This window comes from Lipotes vexillifer, unplaced genomic scaffold (assembly GCF_000442215.2).
Source record: "Lipotes vexillifer unplaced genomic scaffold, Lipotes_vexillifer_v1.1 scaffold147, whole genome shotgun sequence".
NCBI classification, from domain to species: Eukaryota; Metazoa; Chordata; class Mammalia; order Artiodactyla; family Lipotidae; genus Lipotes; species Lipotes vexillifer.
In genome coordinates, this window is record NW_006778796.1 from 4,665,707 (window position 1) to 4,688,769 (window position 23,063).

Genomic DNA, 23,063 nt, shown 5'->3' on the forward strand with positions numbered 1-23,063 from the left:
AAGAGCTCACTGCAGTGCTCGGCACAAGGTCAGCAGCACTCAACACACTTCATCCTTTGACCCTAAAAACTGTAAAGTGCTATATGAATGTCAGCATTCTATAAGGCCCAAGCCAAGTCCCACTCTTCTCTTATGAAGCTTCCCTTGCCAGAATCTAAAAGCGTTCTCACCTCCAGGCTTACGCGGTGTGGAAGACCACTATAATCACTACAAATGTATCTGGCATTTAGTCATACACCGATGTCTAGTATTATATCCTACATTGATATCTAGTGATTCAGATAGAAGAAATCTTATGTCAAGTTCCTTTTTTTCCAAAACCTAACTGGGGCGGGGGTGATTAAATGAATTTAAAAGCTACAAACGGGGCTTCCCTGGTGGCGCAGTGGTTAAGAATCCACCTGCCAATGCAGGGGATACAGGTTCGAGCCCTGGTCCGGGAAGATCCCACATGCCACGGAGCAACTCAGCCCATGCGCCACAGCTACTGAGCCCACGAGCCACAACTACTGAGCCTGCGCTCAAGAGCCCGTGAGCCACAACTACTGAAGCCCACGGGCCTAGAGCCCGTGCTCCGCAACAAGAGAAGCCACCGCAATGAGAAGCCCACGCACCGCAACGAAGAGTAGCCCCCGCTCGCCACAACTAGAGAAAGCTGTGCGCAACAACAAAGACCCAATGCAGTAAAAAATAAATAAAAATAAAATAAATTTTAAATAAAAATAAGTAAAAGCTACTTTTTTACCTACTGTAAAAAAAATTTTGTAAGGGAAAGATATAACATTGAAAGCTAAAGTCTCCCATAAACTACCTCCTAGAGACAATCAATGTTGACAGTCTGCTGTGATCTTTCCAGATCTTGCATATATAAACATAATTTTTTTATTAAAATGGACTCATGCTCTATATACTAATCTGTTTTTTTCCTCAGATATCAGTCCATGTCAATACATAAAGACTGACCTTATTCTCTCTTAAACAGCTATAGAGTATTCCAGCATATGGCTATACTATAATTTACTTAACTGGTTCAATATAAACGGATACTTAGGTTGTTTCAAATGAGTGATGACTTTAGGGCAAGATCTGTGCCCTCTATTTCGGCATCTTCATAGAGGTGGCACTGTGCACATGGTGAGAATTCAGTAAATCCTACTGTGTAAACTCCAAAAGTATTTGCCTCTGGGTTGCAGATGGTCACTGGGACGCAGTCCACCTAATAAAAATTTCAAAAGCCAGTGCTGCTGTGTGAAGCCTGGATAGTAGTGGGCAATATTTGCAGTGCTGGCCCTGAGATTTAACTCTCAGACCAAAGAGACAAATAGTTCAATATAGTTTCCATGCCGGCTGCTTTCCCATATTAAAATTATTTGATGACCCAGCAATTCCACTCCTAGGTATATACCCAAGAAGACTGAAAATATTATGTCCACACAAAAAATTGTACACAAATGTCCATGGCAGCATTATTCATGTGGTGTGATGCAAACAGCCCAAATGTCCACCAGCTGACGAATGGATAAAGGAAATGCAGCATTTGCACACAGTGGAATATTACTCGGCCGTCAAAAAGAATGAGCTCTGATACACACTACTACATGGATGAACCTTGAAAACGTTAGGCTAAGTGAAAGAAGGCAGTCACGGGCTACATGTTATATGATTCCACTTACATGAAACATCCAGAACAGGCAAATCCAAAGAGACAGAAAGTAGATTCATGGCTGGGGTAAGACCAACGGGAAGTGACTGCTAACTGCTTTGTTTGGGGGCTGATGGAAACGTAGAATTAGATAACGGTGATCGTTGCAAAACATGGTGAATATACCAAAAAAACCACTGAACTATACACTTTAAAATGCTGAATTTTATAGTATATGAATTATATCTCCATTAAATATGCAAAAAAGATTCTTTCAAAACTGGTTATCAGTAGGTGATTCTACTTTACCACTTCTTTACTGAACGAATACGACATGGAAACCACTGGAACGCCAAGTGCTGGGCCGGGTGCTGGAGACACGCGGTGAGCAAGCCCTTCTCCCGCCCTAGTGATGAGGTCCCATACAGCGGAGGTGGGGCAGTAAGAGCCGAGATGGGGGGACGCAGGGGACGGAGCGCTGAGGCAGGAGCAACTACCCCGCCCAGGGCAAAGGGGGGGCTTTCCACAAAAAGGGGGCTGTGGCCTGAGGATCGAGGACCAGCTGACCAAATGAAAAGCCAGAGTGTCCTAAGGGAAGAATTTGTATGAAGGGCCAGAGGCGAGAAACCTCACAGCGGGGCTGAAAGATAACCAATAGGGAAGGGCCTTGTTACTCAAACATGCCAAATGATGTAATTTAAAGATCCAACAAGTATTTGACTCCTGTTATGTACCAGGCATCGGGCTAGATGCTGAGAATAAAACAGGGAACCAGAACTATGCAGACACTGGCACAGCTTTTAGTATATAACGTGTATTTTCACGGCTACACGATGAATAGGCCACGGCTAACTGATTCCTTGGTTTGAACATGGTATTTTAAAAGGACAAGGACAAATTTGTCAATATCTATCAAAAATACAAATGAACTTATGCTTGGAACCAATCATGCCACTTCCGGGAAAATATGCTACAAGATATGCCTGTATAGGTACCAAATGACGTGCGTACTAAGATATTCACTGCAGCATTGTTTATAAGAGCAAAAGACTGGAAACCACACAAGTGTCCATCTAAAGGGGACTGGTTAAGTGAAGTACAGAGAATCTACACAATGGAAGACTAAGCAACCCTGGACACAAATGAGGAAATCCTCTGTGTGCTGACACGGAAAGATCTCAGTGATATTGCGCAAGCAGAAAAAGGCAAGGCACGTAAGAAAGGAGGCAGGAATACGTATACATATACCTCTATATATATGTATGTATGTGTATACACACACATATACATACATACACATATAACATACACATACATATATACATGTGTGTATGTGGAAAATCTATCATATATTTATAGCTGCTTGTCCCAGACAGTGGAGGTGGGGCAGTAAGGGCCGAGATGGGGGGGCGCAGGGGCCGGAGTGCTGAGGCAGCGGCAACTACCCTGCCCAGGGCAAAGGGGGCTTTCCAGAAAACCTAAGAAGGATATGCAAAAATTAATAAAAGTGGTTACCTGGGGGCAGGGGAAGGGAGCTGGATGGGAAAAGGTAGGGGAGGGACAATTCTCAATCTACTCTTCTTACCTGTTTTTGATTTTTGAACAATGTGACCGTATTGCCAAATATCACCTATTCAAAAACATTCTTTTTTTAAGCTTTAAAAGGCCAGGATTCTAGGTTCTCCATCTGTACGCACACGCTAAAATAGCCAGCATTCCTAGTGAGCTCAGGAGCAGCTGAGAACCCAGAGAAGAAAGTGTGGATGGAGAGGCTGCAAACGACCGCCAGCAACAGCAGAAAGGCAGCTCAAGACGCACTCCCCTGTGTGTGCGCTGGCCCAGCCTTGATCGTTTCACGCCGGCTACATGTCAGGCACAGAGGGATGGGGGACACCGAGAAAATGTGAAGCAACCCTTCCTTCCGGGGGGCACTCACAGCAAGTGCAAGGAGCCAGCCTTGTCCCTTCTGCCTGTGACTCTCCTGGTACAACTCTGATGGAGTCACTCCCGTGCTCAGGAATCTGCAGTGGCTCCCTATTACCTAAGCCGGGGAGCAAATCCAAACTTTGGGCCTCCGCGGCCCTGCCTGCCAGTCCAGACGCATCTTCCATAACTTCCTTCCTGAAGCACCTCCCCAGCTTTGGCAACACAGAGCCACTTTCCACCCCCTTACCTCTCTGGCCTTTACACAGGTCCCTCCTCTGCCTGTGGGGAACACCCTCTCCCCGGCCCATCTGCCCGGCCAGCATCCCTCAGGCCTCCAGGCCCAACACAAACTTCTCCTGTCTACAGTGAACTGTCCCCAACCCTCCGGGGGCTTCTGCGCCCTCCTCTGACTCACATTGTACCCGTGCACACGAGAGCACCGACGACACCGCCCCCTCCCAGAGGACTCCAGGCTCTGTGACGGCAGCATCTTTGCCTCATCATCTGTGACCCTGGCCCCAAGAACAGTGCGTGGCAGAGAGCAAATGCTCAGTGCGAGTCGGGCTCAATGAATAAACGAGAGAAATACAGAGGCAGGTGGCAAGGAGGTGTGAACTCTGTTAGGGGCCAGGGAGAGCGTTCTGAGCAGGTGGTGCCAGTGCGATACAGGAGGTAGGCATCAAGGGAGAAGTGCGAGTCAGTGCAATGAAAGGGGGAGAGGGAAGATGGGGGAAGGGTGCATAAACAAACGCGAGGCATGAAAGAAAAGTGTTCAGGAACCACTAGATGGTTTGTGACGAGGGGTCAGGGCAGGGGCAGGCCGAACGTGGAGGACAAAGGCTGGTCAGACTTCAGGGGAGCCTTGAATGCCATGCCGAGCGGCCCAGACTTCGGGTGGGCACCACCAAAGGGCTGTAAGGGAGGGAGACCCAGGACCAGCTCTGCGTCTGAGGACCTCAGCGGAAGCTCCGTGGAGGAGGGGCCAGAGGGGAGGCCAGACAACAGGCTGAGGACCAAGGTAGGACTCACTGTCACTGTTCAGGTGAGAGAGGCCCAGGGTCTGAGCCAAGGTCGAAGAGCAGTGCTCGAGCGGGTACACAGAAGGTCAAGCTGGTGGGACTTAGTGACCAGACGCGGGGGCGAGGCAAAGGGAGCAGTGACCACGGGGTCTGCTCTGACACATGCACTTGCTTTAAAGCATTTCCCCCCTCTGCACACCATGTAAACTACAGGCACTGGGGGTCAGGGGGATTCAATAAAATCGTGGGTGATCACCCACAGGCCTCCGGAGGAAGGCTCCCAGGGTTCCTCCGGGGGCGAGAAATCAGACAAGGGGCAAATCTCCTCCTCCTGTTTCCAGGGGTGTGGCACCAGCTCAGCGACGGAAGGCACGTGGCAGGTCAGCCAGCCCTCGCCTTGTCCAGCACACATCAAAGAATGACGACGGACACGCGTCAGCACCACCTGGCAGAGCGCAGGCGGCCCCTCACGTACAGTGAGGGCAGCAACTCTGTGAACGAAGCTGCACACAGGCCAAGCCTCCCTCCTCTGTCCCCAGTCAACCCCCTGCAGCCCCATTCCCGCCCAACCCTAGGAAACCTCCCCAGAGGAGCTCCCCCACCCTTCACCTCCTCTGACACTGAAACAAACCCGGCTTCCTCTGGTCAGGCCGCCATACTTGAGCGTAAGCCTCTTCACGGCTTATGCAGCCGAAAGAAAAAAGCCGGGGGCGGGGCGGGGGGGAGATGTTCCACCTGGCTGAGGCCCAACTTCTTAAAAAATCAGAAATCACATTAGATGCAAAACATACTGTTTGAATAAGTCTGAAGGACACTTTGGTGATAAAGTCACGCGAAGCCGACACCACACAGTGGCACAGAGACACCGGAGTTCAAGGACAGCCCCGCACCGGGCAGCCTCGGGGTAGAGCGGCTCCCAGGCGGAGCCCTCCTCCCTCCCTGGCCCCTCCGCCCCGCCCTAGTCTGACCCTCACAACTGCCAGGTCGCACAGCGTGCCTGCCACACCGAGTGGACACCAGGGAGTTCAGGTGTGTGGGTCCCGGGGCATACTTCTCAGTTGGGGTGGAGACTGAAATTGTGTTGGGGGTTTGGGGGAGTTCTCCTGGGGGTCAGTGCCACAGCCTCCTGACCAGACTCACCTCCAATCTCACCTCCACGTATCTCCGGAACAGGGGACACAGCCTCACATCACTGTACTCCTGAAGCTCTTCAAAGACCCCCACTGCCTCCGGGAGAAAGTCTCAAGCTGTTGGCCACCACCGTCCCCCTGCCCCAGCCACTGCTCCCATCTTAACGTATTCTTTCTTCTTTAACCTTGGACCAGATACCCAAGCTTCCTGTAACTGTACGTAAAGTGAGTGCAGGTGGCTGTCAGCAAGGGCCTGAGTGACTCGCCCGGTGTGGAGGTCACAGAACAGGGCACAGGGCTGACCTCTCCATGCATCCCGTTCCCAGCTGCATTCCAAATGCTGAGGGAGCCCCACACGGTCGAGGAATCGCTCCAACACCTCCCGAGTGTAACAGGAACGATGGGGAACACGCGCTGGGCTCTCACCCTGCAACAGGCCGTCTTCTGAGCGCTGTGTCTGTATTAACATTTCGTATTTTGTGTTGACGTTTCTAATCCTCCCAACGACTCTCAGACATATTATTATCCCCATTTTACTGATGAGGAAACTGGGGCACGGAGAGATTAAATAATTTACCAAGATGACACTGCTACGACATGGAAAACCAGAATTCAGACCCAGGCCATGTGGCTCCAGGCCCACGACCTCAGCCCTATAATCCATGCCTCTAACAGTCCCTAACAGAACCACTCCACAAGGACCCCTCATTACTTATTACTAGACAAACAAAAACCAAACTCTCAGGAAGCTACGTGGAGACCAGTGCTGTCCAACAGTACTTTCTGTGACGATCAAAATGTTCCATCTCAGCGCTACTGGGGGCTTGAAATGTGGCCGGTGTGACTGAGGAACTGAATCTTTCGTTTCATTTCATCTTGATAAGCTTATGTTTAAATAGCCAGGTGTGGGCTTCCCTGGTGGCGCAGTGGTTAAGAATCTGCCTGGCAATGTAGGGGACAGGGGCTCGAGCCCTGGTCCGGGAAGATCCCACATGCCACGGAGCAACTAAGCCCCTGCACCGCAACTCCTGGGCCTGCGCTCTAGGGCCCACGAGCCACAACTACTGAAGCCCACGTGCCTAGAGCCCGTGCTCCGCAACAAGAGAAGCCACCGCAACGAGAAGCCCGCGTACCGCAACGAAGAGTAGCCCCCGCTCCCTTGCCGCAACGAAGACCCAACGCAGCCAAAAATTAATTAATTAATTAATCTAAATAAATAGCCAAGTGTGGCTTGTGGCTGCCTATTGGATGGCACAGGTGAGGCCTACATTTGGTGAGTCCAAAACTGTGACATTTCAAACATTAACCATAGCAGATAATTCCTACTTGAAACTAGGCTTCAGGAGGATGTCACTAAGTGCTGATGGATCTCCTCACAACATCTCTCCCCCTCCCGTACTGGTGTTAATTCCCTCTCATAATTTGAGGCAGAAAGCATGCCCGTGGGCAGAGGAGCTGCAGGCCTTGCAGATGGAGTGGGAGTGTTATCAGCTGGCTGGGCAACGCCTTAAGCACGCTGCTGTAGGTGTGGGGTTGGGGGGCGTTTCACCCTCTAGGCTCACCCTCCTGAGCCGAAATAAACCGGCCCCTAGGGGTGCAAGGGGTGGCGGGAACGAGCGGGTCCCTGAACGTGCACACACGCTCCAGCCAGGGCCCGGGACCACCCTGAGCACCGGCGCGACGAACGCTGAGTGGGCAGGGCAGGCGCTGGCTGTGCTGCCCAGGACAGAGACCTCTTCTAGCTCTTCCCGGGTCCCCTGTCAGCCTGGGAGGGGCCACACGGCTTCTGACTCCAAAGTCGCAGGCAGAGCCCACCCCCTCTCCCATCCCAGGTGATTTCTTTGTAACATATGGGTTTTCTCCTCCCTCACCACTGGTTCCACTAAAGCTCCATGACATGTCAAACCCAAATTCAGGCTAGATTTCAACTCAAATAAGAAATGAAACCAAAAGCAGAAGTTGAGACCACTACCTCAACTTCAGAAGGTAGTGGAGGGCAATGTTTTTCTCATTAACCCTGAATCGTGTGGCTGTGGGGAAGGTGCTCCTTCAACTGAAGCGTTACCCGTATGTCCCAGCCCTGTTCTGCATCAGCATCTTAGGAAGGCATGACTGAGCCGCAGGGCAACTGACACCCCCAGGAAGCCGCGGGGCCCAGACTGGAGAAGGGGCCGCACAGCTACTTAGGGGCAGAGGCCCTGGGGCCCAGTCCTCACCCCTCGACCGCACAGCTCCCTGCCTGGGCTCTGCCGCGGGGACCCTGGAAGAGGAGCTCGTGCCCGCACATCACGCCAAACCAGAGACCAAACTGCAATTACAGAAAAGAAAAAAGCAGCGATCCCTCATTCCTTTCCACCTCCACCCCCTCTTCCAAACAGCAGTCACGAAATCCATACAAACAAGTTATTCCCTGCCCATCGAGGTCAAAAGCTGATCCAGTACAAAGTCGGAGAGCAAACCAAACACTCTAAACTCCAGAAGTGCTGGGTCTGAAAAACCCCATCCCGTCCCAAGTGCCGAGGGAAAAGTTCCTTGGAGAGGAACTTTCCTTCTCTGCAGGAAACAGGGCATCGTGAAGGGACGCCGCAACTCCTGCAGGACTCGGGGAATCCCAGAGCGAAGGCCTGCCTATCCTGGGATCGCTCCTCCAGGTCAGGAGCCCCCAGACTGCCCTTAACCTTCAGGAAAGGAGCTGATAATACATCCCCGGTCACCTCTCACCCCAAAGCCACGTTCTCACTGACTCTCAGTGCTATCTTTTCGAAGATGCCAGCACTGTGCTTGGGCATATGCACAACAGACCAGAAACACTTGTTAACTAACCAGTGAGGTCGCGGGCTTTCCTCAAAGCAAGGGGGCAGAGGTTAACAGAGCAGGGATGGGCATGTCGCTATACATTACGTCCCCACGCTTTGCCCGCAGGTAGGCACATCCTTTTCCCTCCCCAGAGCCACGGAAGTCTTCATCATTAAAAAGTCTCTTTTTAAAATTCTCCGTGAAAACAGAGAGTATCTGCACCTTTATGATAAAGACAAAAGAACACACTGATTAAACGAATGATACTCTGTCCTTAAAACTTAAGGAGCTTTATTAAGAAACCCTCTTCAAAGGCAGGACAACCGAGGCTCTGAGGATGATGTCCTTTCTCACCTCAGGTGCGACTCTCACCCCCACTAACCCAAAAGGCACATCACAGATCCCGCTGGGGTTTGATGTTGAAAATCTTAAGAAACCCTACAGAAGAGTTCTCTGAACCTCAAGCAAGGTTCCAATCAATGAAGGCCTCCGAGTGCCAGAAATCACACCTTGCACACACATACACACTCACTGCCTTTGGTCAGTTCACTCATCCGTAAGGCTGTGACATACGAGATGCCCAGGAGTCACCGCCATGCTTGTCTTCTGCCTGCTGACCACTCAGGGTATTGGGTCTCTATTCAATAAACTCCCCCCTCCACCAATGGCAATGGCTTGAGGGTGAGGCCCAATGTTCTGTAAGTTGCACCTGCCACTTTCATCAAGTTCAAGACCTCACTTCTGTCCACAAACAGTCTATCAGCTTTAAGCTACCACATCGTGACCTCCTTGAAGACAGGGACCCCACCTTGTTTGTCTGCATTCTCAGAGCTCCACACAGGCACACGGCAGGCACCCAGTCAACAAACAGCTGCCGACTAAATGAACGCCGCACGTTTAGGAAGGATCTGTCAATTTCGAGGCTTCTGCACACACAATGGCATTCAAAGGCAGCATCGGGAAAGCCAGTGAGCAGATGTGTAAAAATGCACTGGGCTTGAGTCAGATGATGTGGGTTCAAGCCCCAAGTTTACCAGAAATTCACTCTGCTGTCCTGGGCAAATCACCCAACCTCTGGGGTCTTATCTTCCTCTTCTGTAAACATAGTAGATGATGTCTAGGTTTCCCTTTAGCCCTTAGACTTGTAAAACGTGAAGAAAAGATGTGCCCTTGAGCTACGGCCATGATATTCACTTGATGATACGGGCAATGAAGATACAGCAGCCAGAAGCAGCAACTCTCACGCAGATGTGGGCTAACAGCAGACAGTAACTTTAACAGGAGGTAAAGCCTCTGCCCACTCGCCCACGGTCACACGTGATACACACATTTTGGGTCACTCTCTGGAGTCTTTCAGGGAGTCACTGCAAATGGCAAAGACTCTTCCAGACAGAAAAGCCTCCAAGTGGAACAATGACCCGCATACATTACTTCCAGGTAATAAACAGATTCCACTCAGAGAACAATAAAGCGGCCTGTGGCTACATTCTGTAGACGCCCCATTGGTGGAAGCATCGGGGCTGAGCTCTAAATGTGAGCCAGACGTGGCTGACTTCTTTTGGCTCCAACTCTAACGAGGAGCGGATGGTCCTTGGCCAAGTCTCTCCTCTAGAAGCCAGGCTCTGGATGGGTATGACAACCCCCATAAACCATCCAGATTACAGGGTGAGGCTAGTAAAGCATTTCACAGAGGGAAAATGCTGCCAACCCCTCGAGACAGATGAGGGGAGCTGTCAAGAGGCAACGTGGCTCGGGCAGAGAGCCACAGAGCAGCAGCTCACCTAACCCTGCGTGCCCCCAGATTCCCTCCAGGGGCCTCCCAGTCCCCCACTCACAATCGGGCTCCGTTCCTTCACACAAGAAAGCTGTGTGAACCTACACTGTCCAGGAGACCTGCTTGCAGAGCTCTTCAAACTGCAAAGTCAACTCCCAATGTTAACCAGTGGTGACTAAGCTGGGCTGGGTTTCCTTCCACTGGGGACACTTGAGACACTGAGGTAAGTCAAGGCAAAGCAACAGGCTGTGTGAGAGACAAAGGTCTGCTCGGGAAATGAGACGGGCTGTGTCAGGAGCCGTGGTGGTAGCTTTACTGTTTTCTTTTCCCTTTTTTTGCCCCCTTTTCTTTAACCATTAGGTACCAATGGACACCAGATACACAGTGCTGGATGAAAAGGTTAAGAGATCGTATCAGTAAAGTTTCCCACCAAAGCTTGCTAATAGCACTCTGGCTGATTAGAAAGCACTTCTGTAGTTTGGGAACTCTAATCCGCTCTTATCAACCCTCCAGCTTAGGCATTTATCAGGGTGGGAACGGGAGATGTATCAGCTCTGCCACAGACTGATTTCTGGGGCCCCTGCCCACGAAGAAGCAGATCAGAAAGGAGCTCATGCCTGCCAGAGTGAAGTTTTCTCCATAGCAACACATGCGACTCTGCAAACAGGCAGGACTAGACCAGGCCGGACAGTGCCCCCAGGAAGCAGCGGCCGAGGGTGCAGACAACAGAGGGAGCAAGAGGAAAGTGGCACCGATGGAGCTGGCGGGGCAGCTGACAGCGGCAGCTCTGAGACCCTCCAGCAACCTCAGCCCACCTTCCAATAAGATGGATGGCAGAGGGACAACAGATGTTCTCTGTGGAGCAGGGGAAAGAGGCACCCAGGGCAGAGTGATTGCCTGCTTTGGAGCAGACAGCTGGCACTGTAGAACTTGGGGGAAAGGTCTCATGGAAAAAACAGGTCCTATCTAAACTGAAATTCAAGCCAGTCTGATGGCGGAACGTGTTCTCACACATCCAGCAATGACGCCAATAACGGGGGCCACCAGCGTGGCTGCTGAGACCATCAATTAAGCGCCCGTGTGCCAGGCCCAGTGCGGGACATTTGTACCTTCATCCTGCTGTGAGGGTTAAAAATTCACTCACTGGGCTTCCCTGGTGGCGCAGTGGTTGGGAGTCCACCTGCCGATGCAGGGGACACGGGTTCGTGCCCCGGTCCGGGAAGATCCCACATGCCGTGGAGCGGCTGGGCCCGTGAGCCATGGCCGCTGAGCCTGTGCGTCTGGAGCTTGTGCTCCGCACCGGGAGAGGCCACAATAGTGAGAGGCCCGCGGACCGCAAAAAAAAAAAAAAACTCACTCACTGATAAACACCACCTTTCTGGATGTCACATTTATGCCAAAAGAAGAAACAGGGATCACCGAGGTGCCCTTACATCCCACAGGACAGGGTTACTTACACTTGAGGCTGGACCAGGAGGTACAGTAGCTCCAAATCTCTGCTCTTTTGTTCAGATCACTGAAATGCGGGTAAAAATCCAACCACAGAACAAGGGCACCTAAGAGACTAAGTGGCCCTTCTCAGCTTCCCCTGACTCATTTCTCTAGAACGCCACTGATGAGCCGCGTCAGAGGCTGGAGAGGAAGATGCGTAAGCCAGGAACCTAACAGCTGGCAGAAGAACATCTTCAAAAGCGATTAGGAATTAAAGTAAAAGCGACATCTGCCCTCAGATGTACATCTGTGCCATATGCATGGCTCTTTGTACTAACAGAATGTAAGCAAAGCTGTCTTACAGCACTAATGCTAAGGGGCAGGACCAGCAGCCTCCCTTCAGGTTGTGATGTCTGCAGGGATGCCTGGGAGGATGTGCACTGGAGCCACGGAACCTGTGTTCTGCCAGGTCGTGACACAACAGGCTCCCACCATACACGCTGCAAACACATCACCCCGACAAGCTGACCGTGGTGTCAGCAACCGGGAAGAAGGCAGTTCCTGGAGAAAAGGTGGCTCCACCACATCTGCCTCCAAAACAATTAAAAAGCAAAAACCAGCCACTACCCCCAAAGTTCTCTGGGTCCTAAATTCTTAAAGTCATCACAGACCAAACAGAAACCCAACCTCCAAATGACGGGCCCAGAATTTCAGAACCATTTCCGTGCTGCAGAGCCAGCAGCGCCTGCAAATGAGCTTTGCAACAAACAGAAAAAGTCTGTCTCGAAATGACATTTTGTAGGTAATGTACAAGTGGCTTCCTCTCTGCTGGATGTGCCCCCTTGCTCTCATTCTGTTCTCGCTAATGAGCGCCTTTTCCTCTCTCTTCCCCCTGCCTGTTTCAGTTTGAAACGTGGCACTGTGGCACCAAAGGAACAGGACATTGGAAAGGGAAAGGAGAGGGGAGGCGGCTTTCAAATCTGACACACACCCCACTGGCTGCCCACACCCTGAAGGCCGCTCCGGCCGGGCTCCACCTCAGACAGGCCTGAAGGACCAAAGTGTGGAGTAGAAATCCCCCTTGCACCACCTCTCCCCAGCAGAGTCAAGAAAAAGAAAGCTGGAAGGGAAGGAGGGGGGAAAATAAAGCTCCACATTCCTGACATTTTTTAGCCAAGTGCTGTGGCTGCACAGAACAGCTCTATTCCAAACAGCCCGCAGGATGGAAAGAAAATCTGGGCTCAGGGGGAAGAGCCTGCCCCTGGCCTCGGAAATGGGAGAAGGAACCTCAGGAGGGTTCAAAACTGAACCAAACGGAGGTGGGAGGGCAACCCTTTCATGTGTGTTCCCCAAAGGAAGTGATCCCAAGGGAAGGAACTTGGAGTCATCATCTCCCAGGCGACAGAGCTAAAGTCCTGGGGTTCCTGCGAGGGAACGAAATCCCCTCTGAACGCTGGTAAGCTGACCAGTGAGTTGGGGAAGGGGCGAGGCAGGGAAGAAGTGGAGACCAGTTAAGATGCAAGGGCCAGGCTGTGGCTGGCGGGGGTCGGGGGAGAGGGCCCCAGCTCATTGGCAGAGGCTGGGCAGGGGACCCCAGAGGGAGAAGCAGCCAGGAGACGAGCTCTTTGTGGGAAGAATTATAAATGAGTTTTCCTGATTCAGCTTCTGAATGAAGGCATCCTAGCCCTGCCCAAGTTAGAAACCCAAAAGCCTGCAGTCCTCTCTCCCTGCCTTCCCCTCCCCTTTCCATCTCCTTCCGTCCTCACTCCTAAGAAAAAGCGAGTTGTGTTAAGTGCTGGCCTACCCCCCACCATCTCCATCCCTACATACACACACATATACACACCACCCCTCCAGGGAAGAACCCAGATGACCCTGAGTGATAGCTAGTAAGTCCCTTGCTGGTTTACCTCCATTGTGAGGATGCCCACACGTGTTTCTCTGAGGTCCTGCTCTCATCTGGTAGGGAGAGCAGAGTTCCAGAAATCTGAGTCCCCCGCCCAGATACCTGTCTCTGTGGAGAGTCAGTTGGTAGGTACAGACAATGAAGACCTACTGTGTGCCTAGTGCAGCAGAACACACGTGATTCATAAGGGAGGTCTGGGCATGGCCCTCCTCCTCCCAGACCAGCCTGCACCGACCCACAACGTACCTCCAGTGCACCTTCCTGAGGAGACAACCTGTCCTGTACATACAGATGCTGTGGGGCTAAGGTTCTACCAGAAGAGGGTGGTGGGACAGGGAGCCATGAGGCAGGCATTTCAGCCCTGGCCCCTTCCACACTCCCCAGTCCAAACCCAAGAGGGGGAGGAGGGCAGGGCAGTTTTTTCGGGTTTTTTTCCCACCCCGGGCCTTCCTCTTGTCATGTACTGGGATTAAGGGCTCCTAGCACTTTCCACCTCCCATGGATGGCCAGGTTTAACCAACAGAACTTTCCACCAGACCAGAGGCAGCAAGGGAAGGAGGTACTGAGCTCAAATACTCGGCAGCTCTTTTTGAGCAAAGGTAAAAAAAAGCAGGTAGAGCCACCATCCTTAATGAAGAGAGACTCACCAGGTCTATGCAAGAGACGTCGCTGGCTATGAGGGCTACAGCTGTCACGTGTGTCTTTCTAACCACACCCTCCAAGTCTGGTGACAAGGCACTGGGAGGCCTCTTAGAATGGAGGACAGCAAGGAGACACTGAGAGCACTGGCTGGACCAAACAAATTTTCTCCTATCCCACTAAGCTATTATGATCAACAATAACAGGGTTTCAGGAGCAAACGACCTGCTTTCACATTGGTAGAACCTGTTATGGCCTTTGCTGCTCACATGATCTCAGTTAAACCTCACAATAACCCTGTGAGGAAGACAGGTTTTACTCATCTGTAATGATGGAGAAACTGAGGCTGCATCTGTTTTTTATTTCGTCAGATTAGTGACAGAGCAGGGACCGTGATACGGGGACCACCCTGGCTTGAGAAAGCCCTCGCCGCCGATACATCACGAGAGCTGTCGGGGTGGGTGAAAGGAGTAAAGGAGGCCTGCAGACCCTGAAGCCCCGCCAAGGACACATGCAGACATCCAACGCTGACTCGGCCACCACAAGAATGTCCCCAGCTTGAGGGCAGCTTCACTGACCAAGCAGGGCCCTCGTCATCCTTAGAGAGGAGATAGGGAACCCAGAGACAGAGGGACACAGAAGAGGTAATTAGCCACGCCAGGAATCTTCCATCTTCAAGGCAATTTACAGAGTTACAGCTTCCTAACCCATTCCTGAGAATGCAGATAAGCTGCCGACGAAGTGTCACTCACGTATCTGACCCTTGAGACAAGACAGACCACAGCAAGTCCTATACTCAGCGTTTGCCAGTTCTCCCCACTTGTGAATATCACATTTATATGGCTGTCGGGAGTAGGGAATCCTTCCCATCAGCCCCCTTGGATTCTGACCCCATTCGGGCTTACTAAAGCTCCCTGCTCTATGAGGCCTGCCCCAGCTGTCCTGAGCAGGACCCCGTCGTCACCCCCTACCCGAATAGCTTTGAGAGAATCACCTTTCCCCTAAAAGCAGAGGGTATCCCTGGCCCGCGCCTTGCTCCTGTCACAGGAGAAGCTCTGGGTCCACCACAAATGGATCTGAAGGAACAGTTCACAGAGTGAAACAGGGTTTATGAAAACTGGCCTTTTGGGCAAGAGCAAAAAAAAAGGGGGGGGGGGGGGGGGGCGGGAGGACGGGAGATGGAAGGCAAAATTTAAGAAAATAATTCCGTTCTTTTGGGAAAGAGAAAAAAAAAGGGGGGGGGGGGAGGGTGGCGGGAGGACGGCAGAAGTGCACTGCTGGGATGGGGCCAGGGCCACACGTGAACACCCCGAGTCTGGCCCAGAGCGGAGGATGCAAAAGACCCCGAAAATCAAGTGGGAGGAGGAAAAGGGCCGGGGTCCCTCCCACTGGAAAAGCCCAGAGGAGCTAGCAGCCACGGCTTGGGAAGGGGAGTTGTGCAATGACTGCGGGTCTGGGAGTCTCCGGGCTTGGCTCCCGGACACCAGAAAGGAACCCGCGCTGGGCGGGCCGGGTGGCAGCTCTGCGGTTGGTTCGAGGCCAGGCTGAGGATTCGGGGCTGCAGGGAGAGCTGCAGGGTACGGTAGGTGCCCAAAAGGGCGGCAGGGCAGGCGGGCACGGCGCGGAGCTGGCGGCGGTGTCTGGGCTGACTAGGAGGCCGAGGGGCGCACAGTGCACAAAGCCGGGGGTGCGGGGGGCCGACACGGCGGCCGGGCGCCCGGGCGCAGACGCGGACCCCGGAGACCCGCAGGGGGACGCCGGCGGCGCGCGCGAGGGACGCTCCCCGCCCCGCTGTCGCTCACCTCGAACATAAGCCCGATGAGGACGCAGAGCACCAGGCAGAAGCCGATGTCCGCATGGTTGTGGATGACGAACTCCTGGCTGAAGAGCGGGTAACTTTTCGTCCTCCGGCGGAAAGCCATGGCAGCGGGCGCGCACGGCCGGCGGGGCCCGCACCCGGCGCTCACCAGCCGCCGCGCAAACTTCTCGAGCCCAGGCCCACTCCGCCCGCCGGCCCGCCACCCTCTCGCCCTCCCGCCGCCGGCCCAGCGCCCAACAACTTCTGGGGCCCGCCCCCTTCCTCCGCCCGCCCCCGCCCCCGCCGTCCGGAACCGCCCCCGGCGCAGCCCCCTCGCCGCCCGCGGCCCGGACTCGGTGCGCCTGGCTCGTTCGGGCCCCGCCCCCCGCGCGCTTAACCCTTTCGCCGCCGGGGACTCGAGGGGGCGGAGCCGGGGCCGGGGCGGGGCCGGAGGGCGGTGCGCCAGGCTGGGCTCCCCTTGCCCGGCGCTCGCGCTCCGCCGCGTTCTCCCGGCCGGGAGCCGGCAGAGGGGCGCAAGGACGCACGGCCCTACCCGGACAGGAAGTGGGTCCGTGTTTCCCACTCCTCGGCGGCCGCTCCTTCCTCCGCGGGAAGGGAAGGGCCGCGGAGGCCGCGGGCTGGCCGCGGGGTGGGCAGCTCGGCTCGGTGCTTCTGGAGGTGCGGGCTGTGGCCCTGGGGGGCTGAGAGCAGCTCAGGTTCGGTGTCGGCCGGCATCCTCGTTGGCCACAGCGGCCTGCATGGATGATAATGAATGGACTGTTAACCAAGTATTCATTGAGAGCTAGAGAGGGTTAGGCACGGTTCAGATTGCTAGGAATATGCAGCAAAGACCCTGCCCTCGGGGAGCTTGCTTTCCAGTGGGCGGGAATGGATGGCTTGGTGTAGTTGTGCTCTCTTAACTTTTGAGAACTTTGTGCTACTATAAATTTGTTTTACACGTTTTACCCAAAGTCTACCTTCGATATTAATTGATCCGAAAAAGTGGAAGAATAAATACTGAAGAAGAAAAGAACTTTCTCATTGAAAGTTTCTGTTTAATATTAAGTTTTAAAAGTACTCGTAGAGGGCTTCCCTGGTGGTGCAGTGGTTGAGAATCCGCCTGCCAATTCAGGGGACGCAGGTTCAAGCCCTGGTCCTGGAAGATCCCGCGGAACAGCTGGGCCTCGGCCCGTGCGCCACGGCTGCTGAGCCTGCACTTTGGAGCTCCCGAGCCATAACTACTGAAGCCCGGGAGCCTGTAGCCTGACCTCTGCAACAAGAGAAGGCATCGCAATGAGGGGCCCGAGTGCCCGAACGAAGAGTGGCTCCCATTCTCTGCAGCTGGAGAAAGCCCGTGCACAGCGACGAAGATCCAATGTTGCCTAAAATAAATAAATTAAAATAAAATAAAACTGCTCATGGAGGACAAAAGGTATTTTTCATAAATTAAATTGGCAAATATTGGATTTAGTCCTACCAGTAATGAAGGAGTCAACTAATCACTTTCCAGAGGTACAAAATGAGAAAAGAACTATTTAATTCCTAGTCCTTTTTTTATTAGGTCGACAGCTATTTCACTTCTAAGTAAATACAATTTCTTAGAAATGGCACGGTGTATGAAATGTGATTGAGTCTGGACTTATCTGGAGTTCCGAGATAAATTTTCCATCTTAAGTTTCTTGACTCCAGTATTTAGTCTTTGGTCTTTAATTCCTTTATCTGACATAAGGAAATGAGAAAGTAATGCCTATATCGGACTAAAGCTAATTTAACTTCAAGACTGACCTTTCTTAAAGTTGGACCTTAATCTCATGAGGAATAGAAAGATCCAGAACTCTGGAACATCTCAATTTTCCATCTGTGAAAAGGTGTTCAAATCTTCAAACTGCAGCCATATCTATTAGGTTGAACCCTATGAAACTGACTTCTTTATGGGTCAAAACCAGAATACCAGCATTTCAGATGGTTCAACCTAATAGTTCCCTTGTGTTTCCACATGACCATTTGTAGAGGTTGTGGTGGTGGGAATTTCTTGCAAAGGTGGGATGTTGCTATCCCCTTAACATTAAGAGTTTAGTTGGAAAGTCCTGGGACATAGTTAGGTACTAGAACCTCCACATTTATAAATGAGAAACACGAAATAAAGGGGATGACTTAGGGCTCATACTGATGACCACCAACTCCAGACCCTTCCAAATATAACTGAACAACTAGACACGGGGTTCTTAGCTGTATGATTTAGTATTTCATTACCTTGAAACCCCAAGGAGAAAGTCCTAGATGCCTACTTCAGCCATCACAACCATCTCTTAAGTCCTAGTTTCAAGACCTTCAACCCCAAATGGATCTCTTCCCAACCTCTCTCATGCAATCGGTCATGGAGTCCCATGAATTCTTACCTCAGAATCTCTTCCACCAACTCTCACCTCCACCACTCTTCACGGGGCCCACACAAATTACCCATGGTTACACTGCCTCCAGTATCTCCCCCCTTCAACACATCTTTCCATTAGAAACATCTACTGAGCACCTACTAAGTGCCAGATGCTGTGCTAGTTACTGAAGACAAAGATAGGACAACCCCTGTTGGTGGTTTTAAAATATGTCCTCAAGTTCTTTGATATTCCAACCTTCAAGAGATAGCAATTAATCCCCCTCTTCCCCTTGAGTGTGGGCTGGATTTAGTGGCTCACTTTTAACAACTAGAATAAGTTACGGTGTGTGACTTCCAAGACTAGGTCATAAAGGCATTTTGTTTTTCTCCTTTCTCTCTTGTCTTGATCACTTGCTCTGGGGAAAGTGGGCTGCCATGTTGTGAGGATACTCAAGCAGCTTTAGGGAGATGTCCACATGGACAGGAACCAGGACCTCCAGCCAACAACCAGTGCTAACTTGCCAGGCTTCTGCATGAGCCATCTTGGAAGCAGATCCTCCAGCCTCGGTCAAGCTTTCAGATGACCACAGCCCTGCTGGCCTCTTGACTGCAACCTCATGAGAGAACCCCTAGCCAGAACCAGCCAAGTAGCCACTCCCAAATTCCTGACACACAGCAGCTGTGAGCTAATAAATATCTGCTTGGTGTCACTGGTTATGCAGCAAGAGGTATGCTGGAGCTTACAATCTATTAGAAGAGACAGAGACATTATTACAATTCAGTGTGATGATGGTGACTCTAAGAACAACTTGAAATACATACCCTATGAGTGCAAAGAAAAGGTAACTTAATTCTGTCTGGGGTATTGGGAAGAGGACATTTACAATGGACCTTTATCTGGTAGGATCTTACTGATAGAGAATTCAGGAGTGGGGTGGGAGATGAATTTTGGAGGCTTAAGATGGAGCTAGGTTGTAACAGGTTTCAAATGCCATGATAAAGAACTGTGACTTTCAGTGTATCATAAATACCTTACAATTTTATTTGTCAATTATACCTAAATAAAGCTGAAAAAAATTTTTTTTAAAGAATTCTGACTTTATTCTGCAAACAATGGGAATTTTTTAAGCAGGACCAAATTTGTCTTTAAAGAGAGAACCATCAGGAATGTGAAAGATTGTTTTGATTTAAAAAGAGTGGTATCTTGGGCTTCCCTGGTGGCGCAGTGGTTGAGAGTCCACCTGCCGATGCAGGGGACACGGGTTCATGCCGCAGAGCGGATGGGCCCGTGAGCCATGGCCGCTGAGCCTGCACGTCCGGAGCCTGTGCTCTGCGGCGGGAGAGGCCACAGCAGTGAGAGGCCCGCGTACCGAAGAAAAAAGAAAAAAAAGGTAAAAAGAGTGGCATCAGGAAGACCACTTGAGAAACTATTAGAACAGCCCAGTTAAAAACAAAACAAAACAAAACAAAACACTTCTCAAAGAATAGTGGCGATAAGAATAAAAGAGAGGTGAATTATTTCAGGGACAATTGTACAGGTTAATTAATTGGATTTGGTGATTGCTTTAATATATGGTGCATAGGAGTTGAAGGAGTCAAAACTTTAGGCTACGATGACATAAATGATGGTGGGACCATTAAAAAACATATATGGGGACTCCCCTGGTGGCACAGCGGTTAAGAATCTGCCTGCCAACGCAGGAGACATGGGTTCGAGCCCTGGTCTGGGGAGATCCCACATGCCATGGGGCAACTAAGGCCGTGTGCCACAGCTACTGAGCCTGTGCTCTACAGCCCGCAAGCCACAACTACTGAAGCCCTCGTGCCGAGTCCATGCTCCGCAACGAGAAGCCGCCACAATGAGAAGCCCGCGCACCACACGAAGGGTAGCCCCTGCTCTCCACAACTAGAAAAAGCTCACGTGAGGCAATGAAGACCCAACACAGCCAAAAATAAATAAATAAATATATATATTTTTTTAAAACCACGTATATGGAACAACAGAGAAAGAACAGTCATAAGTGAGGAGAAGCTGGCCTCAGCTTTGCACAAGCTGAGCCTGAGGAGTCTCAGGATGTTCAAATCGATGCTTTGACAGGTCAGCTGGAAACCACTGGACTGGATTAAGGGAGAGAAAGTCAGAATTAAAGGTATTTGTGCTTCATCTGCAAGGGGACTGTGGAAGCCATGAGGTTAACTAAGTGTTCCCAGGACAGTGTGCTGAGTGAGGAAAAGCCCGAGGTCAGCAGAATTTGAGGGACCCCCAACCCCGAGAAGCGGGGAGAAGGAAAAGGAAAGGGGGGCGGGTTGAGGAAGCCATAATGCAAGCATTTCACCAGGGCAGGTTAAACCAGGCAGGATAAGGGGACGAAGCCCCTAGGTGCTGGCATTATGGCCTTTGAGGGCCCACTCTTTTAAAAAAAATATTTTTTAATTGAAGTGGATTTACAATGTTTCAGGTGCACAGCAAAGTGATTCAGTTACATATATATATACATATATACTTTTTCAGATTATTTTCCATCATAGGTTATTACACGACATTGAATATAGTTCCCTGTCCCATACAGTAGGGCCTTGTTTTTTATCTATTTTATATATAGTAGCGTGTATCTGTTAATCCCACATCCCTAATATATCCCCCCTTTCCCCTTCAGTAACCGTAAGTTTGTTTTCTATATCTGTGAGTCTATTTCTGTTTTGTAAAGAAGTTCCTTTGTATCATTTTTTTAGATTCCACATATAAGTGATATTATATGATATTTGTCTTTCTCTGTCTGACTTACTTCACTCAGTATGATAATCTCTAGGTCCATTCATGTTGCCGCAAGTGGCATTATTTCATTCTTTTTTATGACTGAGTAATATTCCATTGTGTGTATATACAACATCTTCTTTATCCATTCATCTGTCGATGGACATTTAGGCTGCTTCCATGTCTTGGCTATTGTAAACAGCGCTGCAATGAACATTGGGGTGCATGTATCCTTTCGAACCATGTTTTTCTCCAGATATATGCCCAGGAGTGGGATTGCTGGATCATATGGTAACTCTATTTCTAGTTTTTTAAGGAACCTCCATACTGTTCTCCACAGTGGCTGTATCAATTTACATTCCCACCAACACTGTAGGAGAGTTCTGAGGGCCTACTCTTTTTTTTGTTTGTTTGTTTTTTTGTGGTACGCGGGCCTCTCACTGTTGTGGCCTCTCCCGTTGCGGAGCACAGGCTCCGGACACGCAGGCTCAGCGGCCATGGCTCACGGGCCCAGCCACTCTGCAGCATGTGGGATCTTCCCGGCCCGGGGCACGAACCCGTGTCGCTTGCATCGGCAGGTGGACTCTCAACCACTGCGCCACCAGGGAAGCCCTGAGGGCCCACTCTTAATTGGACATTGGAGGAGGCATAGTTAACGGTGGGGGTAGAAGATGAGAAAAGGTGAGAAAATAGTCTATTCTTTTAAGAAGTTTGGTGAGAAAAAGGGAAATGGATGGTGTCTTAGGAGATACAGAAGATCCAAGGAAGGATCTTTATTTTTTAAGATCAGAGCATATTTGGAGACAGAGAAAAAACACTCAGGAGAGAGAGAGGGAAATACTTAAAATACTAGAAATATGGGAGATCGTGGATGAAACCAAGGAGGAGGCATGAGGGTCACTCCTCTGAGGCTGGGGCAACAACCTAAGATGGGTGAATCTATAGTTAGGTCTGGACGTGGAGGGGATAATAACCTTTCATGTTTATATTGTGCTTTACAGTTACCCTGTGAGGGAGGAAAGACAGTGATTACCAACCCCTTCTTATAGCTGTTCTGAGACTCATGAAAGACAAAGGGCCACATAATTAGCAGGTAGCTGAAACAAGACTCAGACTAGAGATCAGCACAGGGTCCCCTCTGCCCACCCAAACTGGAGCCTTTCAGGCTTCCTAGAGCATGGCACTGATCAGGTAAGCACCATCTGTCTCTCCCCACCTGTCCCATCATGGCAGCTGATAATTCTGAAACACCAATGCTTAACTAAATTGGAGTAGCCCCTCTTTCCAGAACAGACCCTGTGGTTTCCAATCTCTGTGTCTTTGTTCCTCTCACAAGGCCCTTGTGCTATGTCCCTTTGCCTATAAGGTAACTATCCTTGAAGATAAAGGGTGTGTACCTCTTCCTTCACAAAGCTGTCTTCAGGGCACTTAGGCTGGAGGCGTCACATAGCACCTGTGCACACCTCTCAGGTAGCAGCAAGTTCTCCTGCAATCAGTGGACTTGTCTATGAGTTTTACACCCCCTTTGGATGGTGTCACCTTTTAGGGCAGGAATCTAGCCATTCGCTCTCATATTCCATCAGCACCAAACACAATAATCCCACGTGGTGTGTTCTCACTGAGTGTTGTTTTAGTGAATAAATGATTGAAAGAGAGATGCTGTTGCCATGGCCGGTATAAGAGTGACCACTAACCCCAGGAAATGGAAAATGTCTTTTCTCATATAACAAGAAGTCCTGAGTTAGTTCATTCCCAGGGGTAAGTGACTCATCCAAACCTGGAGTCTCACTGTCCTGCCACTTTGCCACTCTGTGTTTGCTTTTGTCTCAGACTTGTCCCTCATGGTTACAAAGGGGCTGCAACAGCTCCAGGC

The 23,063-nt window shown here is 50.9% G+C and overlaps 1 protein-coding gene across 1 annotated transcript in view; it reads right to left on the reverse strand.

Annotated features, from left to right (window-relative positions):
- The window catches only part of TRAM2 (translocation associated membrane protein 2), a 76,213-nt gene extending 59,889 nt beyond the window's left edge, over positions 1–16,324 (reverse strand). Inside the window, exon 1 of the mRNA XM_007451928.1 lies at positions 16,066–16,324. Within this exon, the coding sequence (XP_007451990.1) occupies positions 16,066–16,185 (120 nt within the window). The 5' untranslated portion in view covers positions 16,186–16,324. The remainder of the gene's footprint in view (positions 1–16,065) is intronic.
- Positions 16,325–23,063: the final 6,739 nt, after the last annotated feature.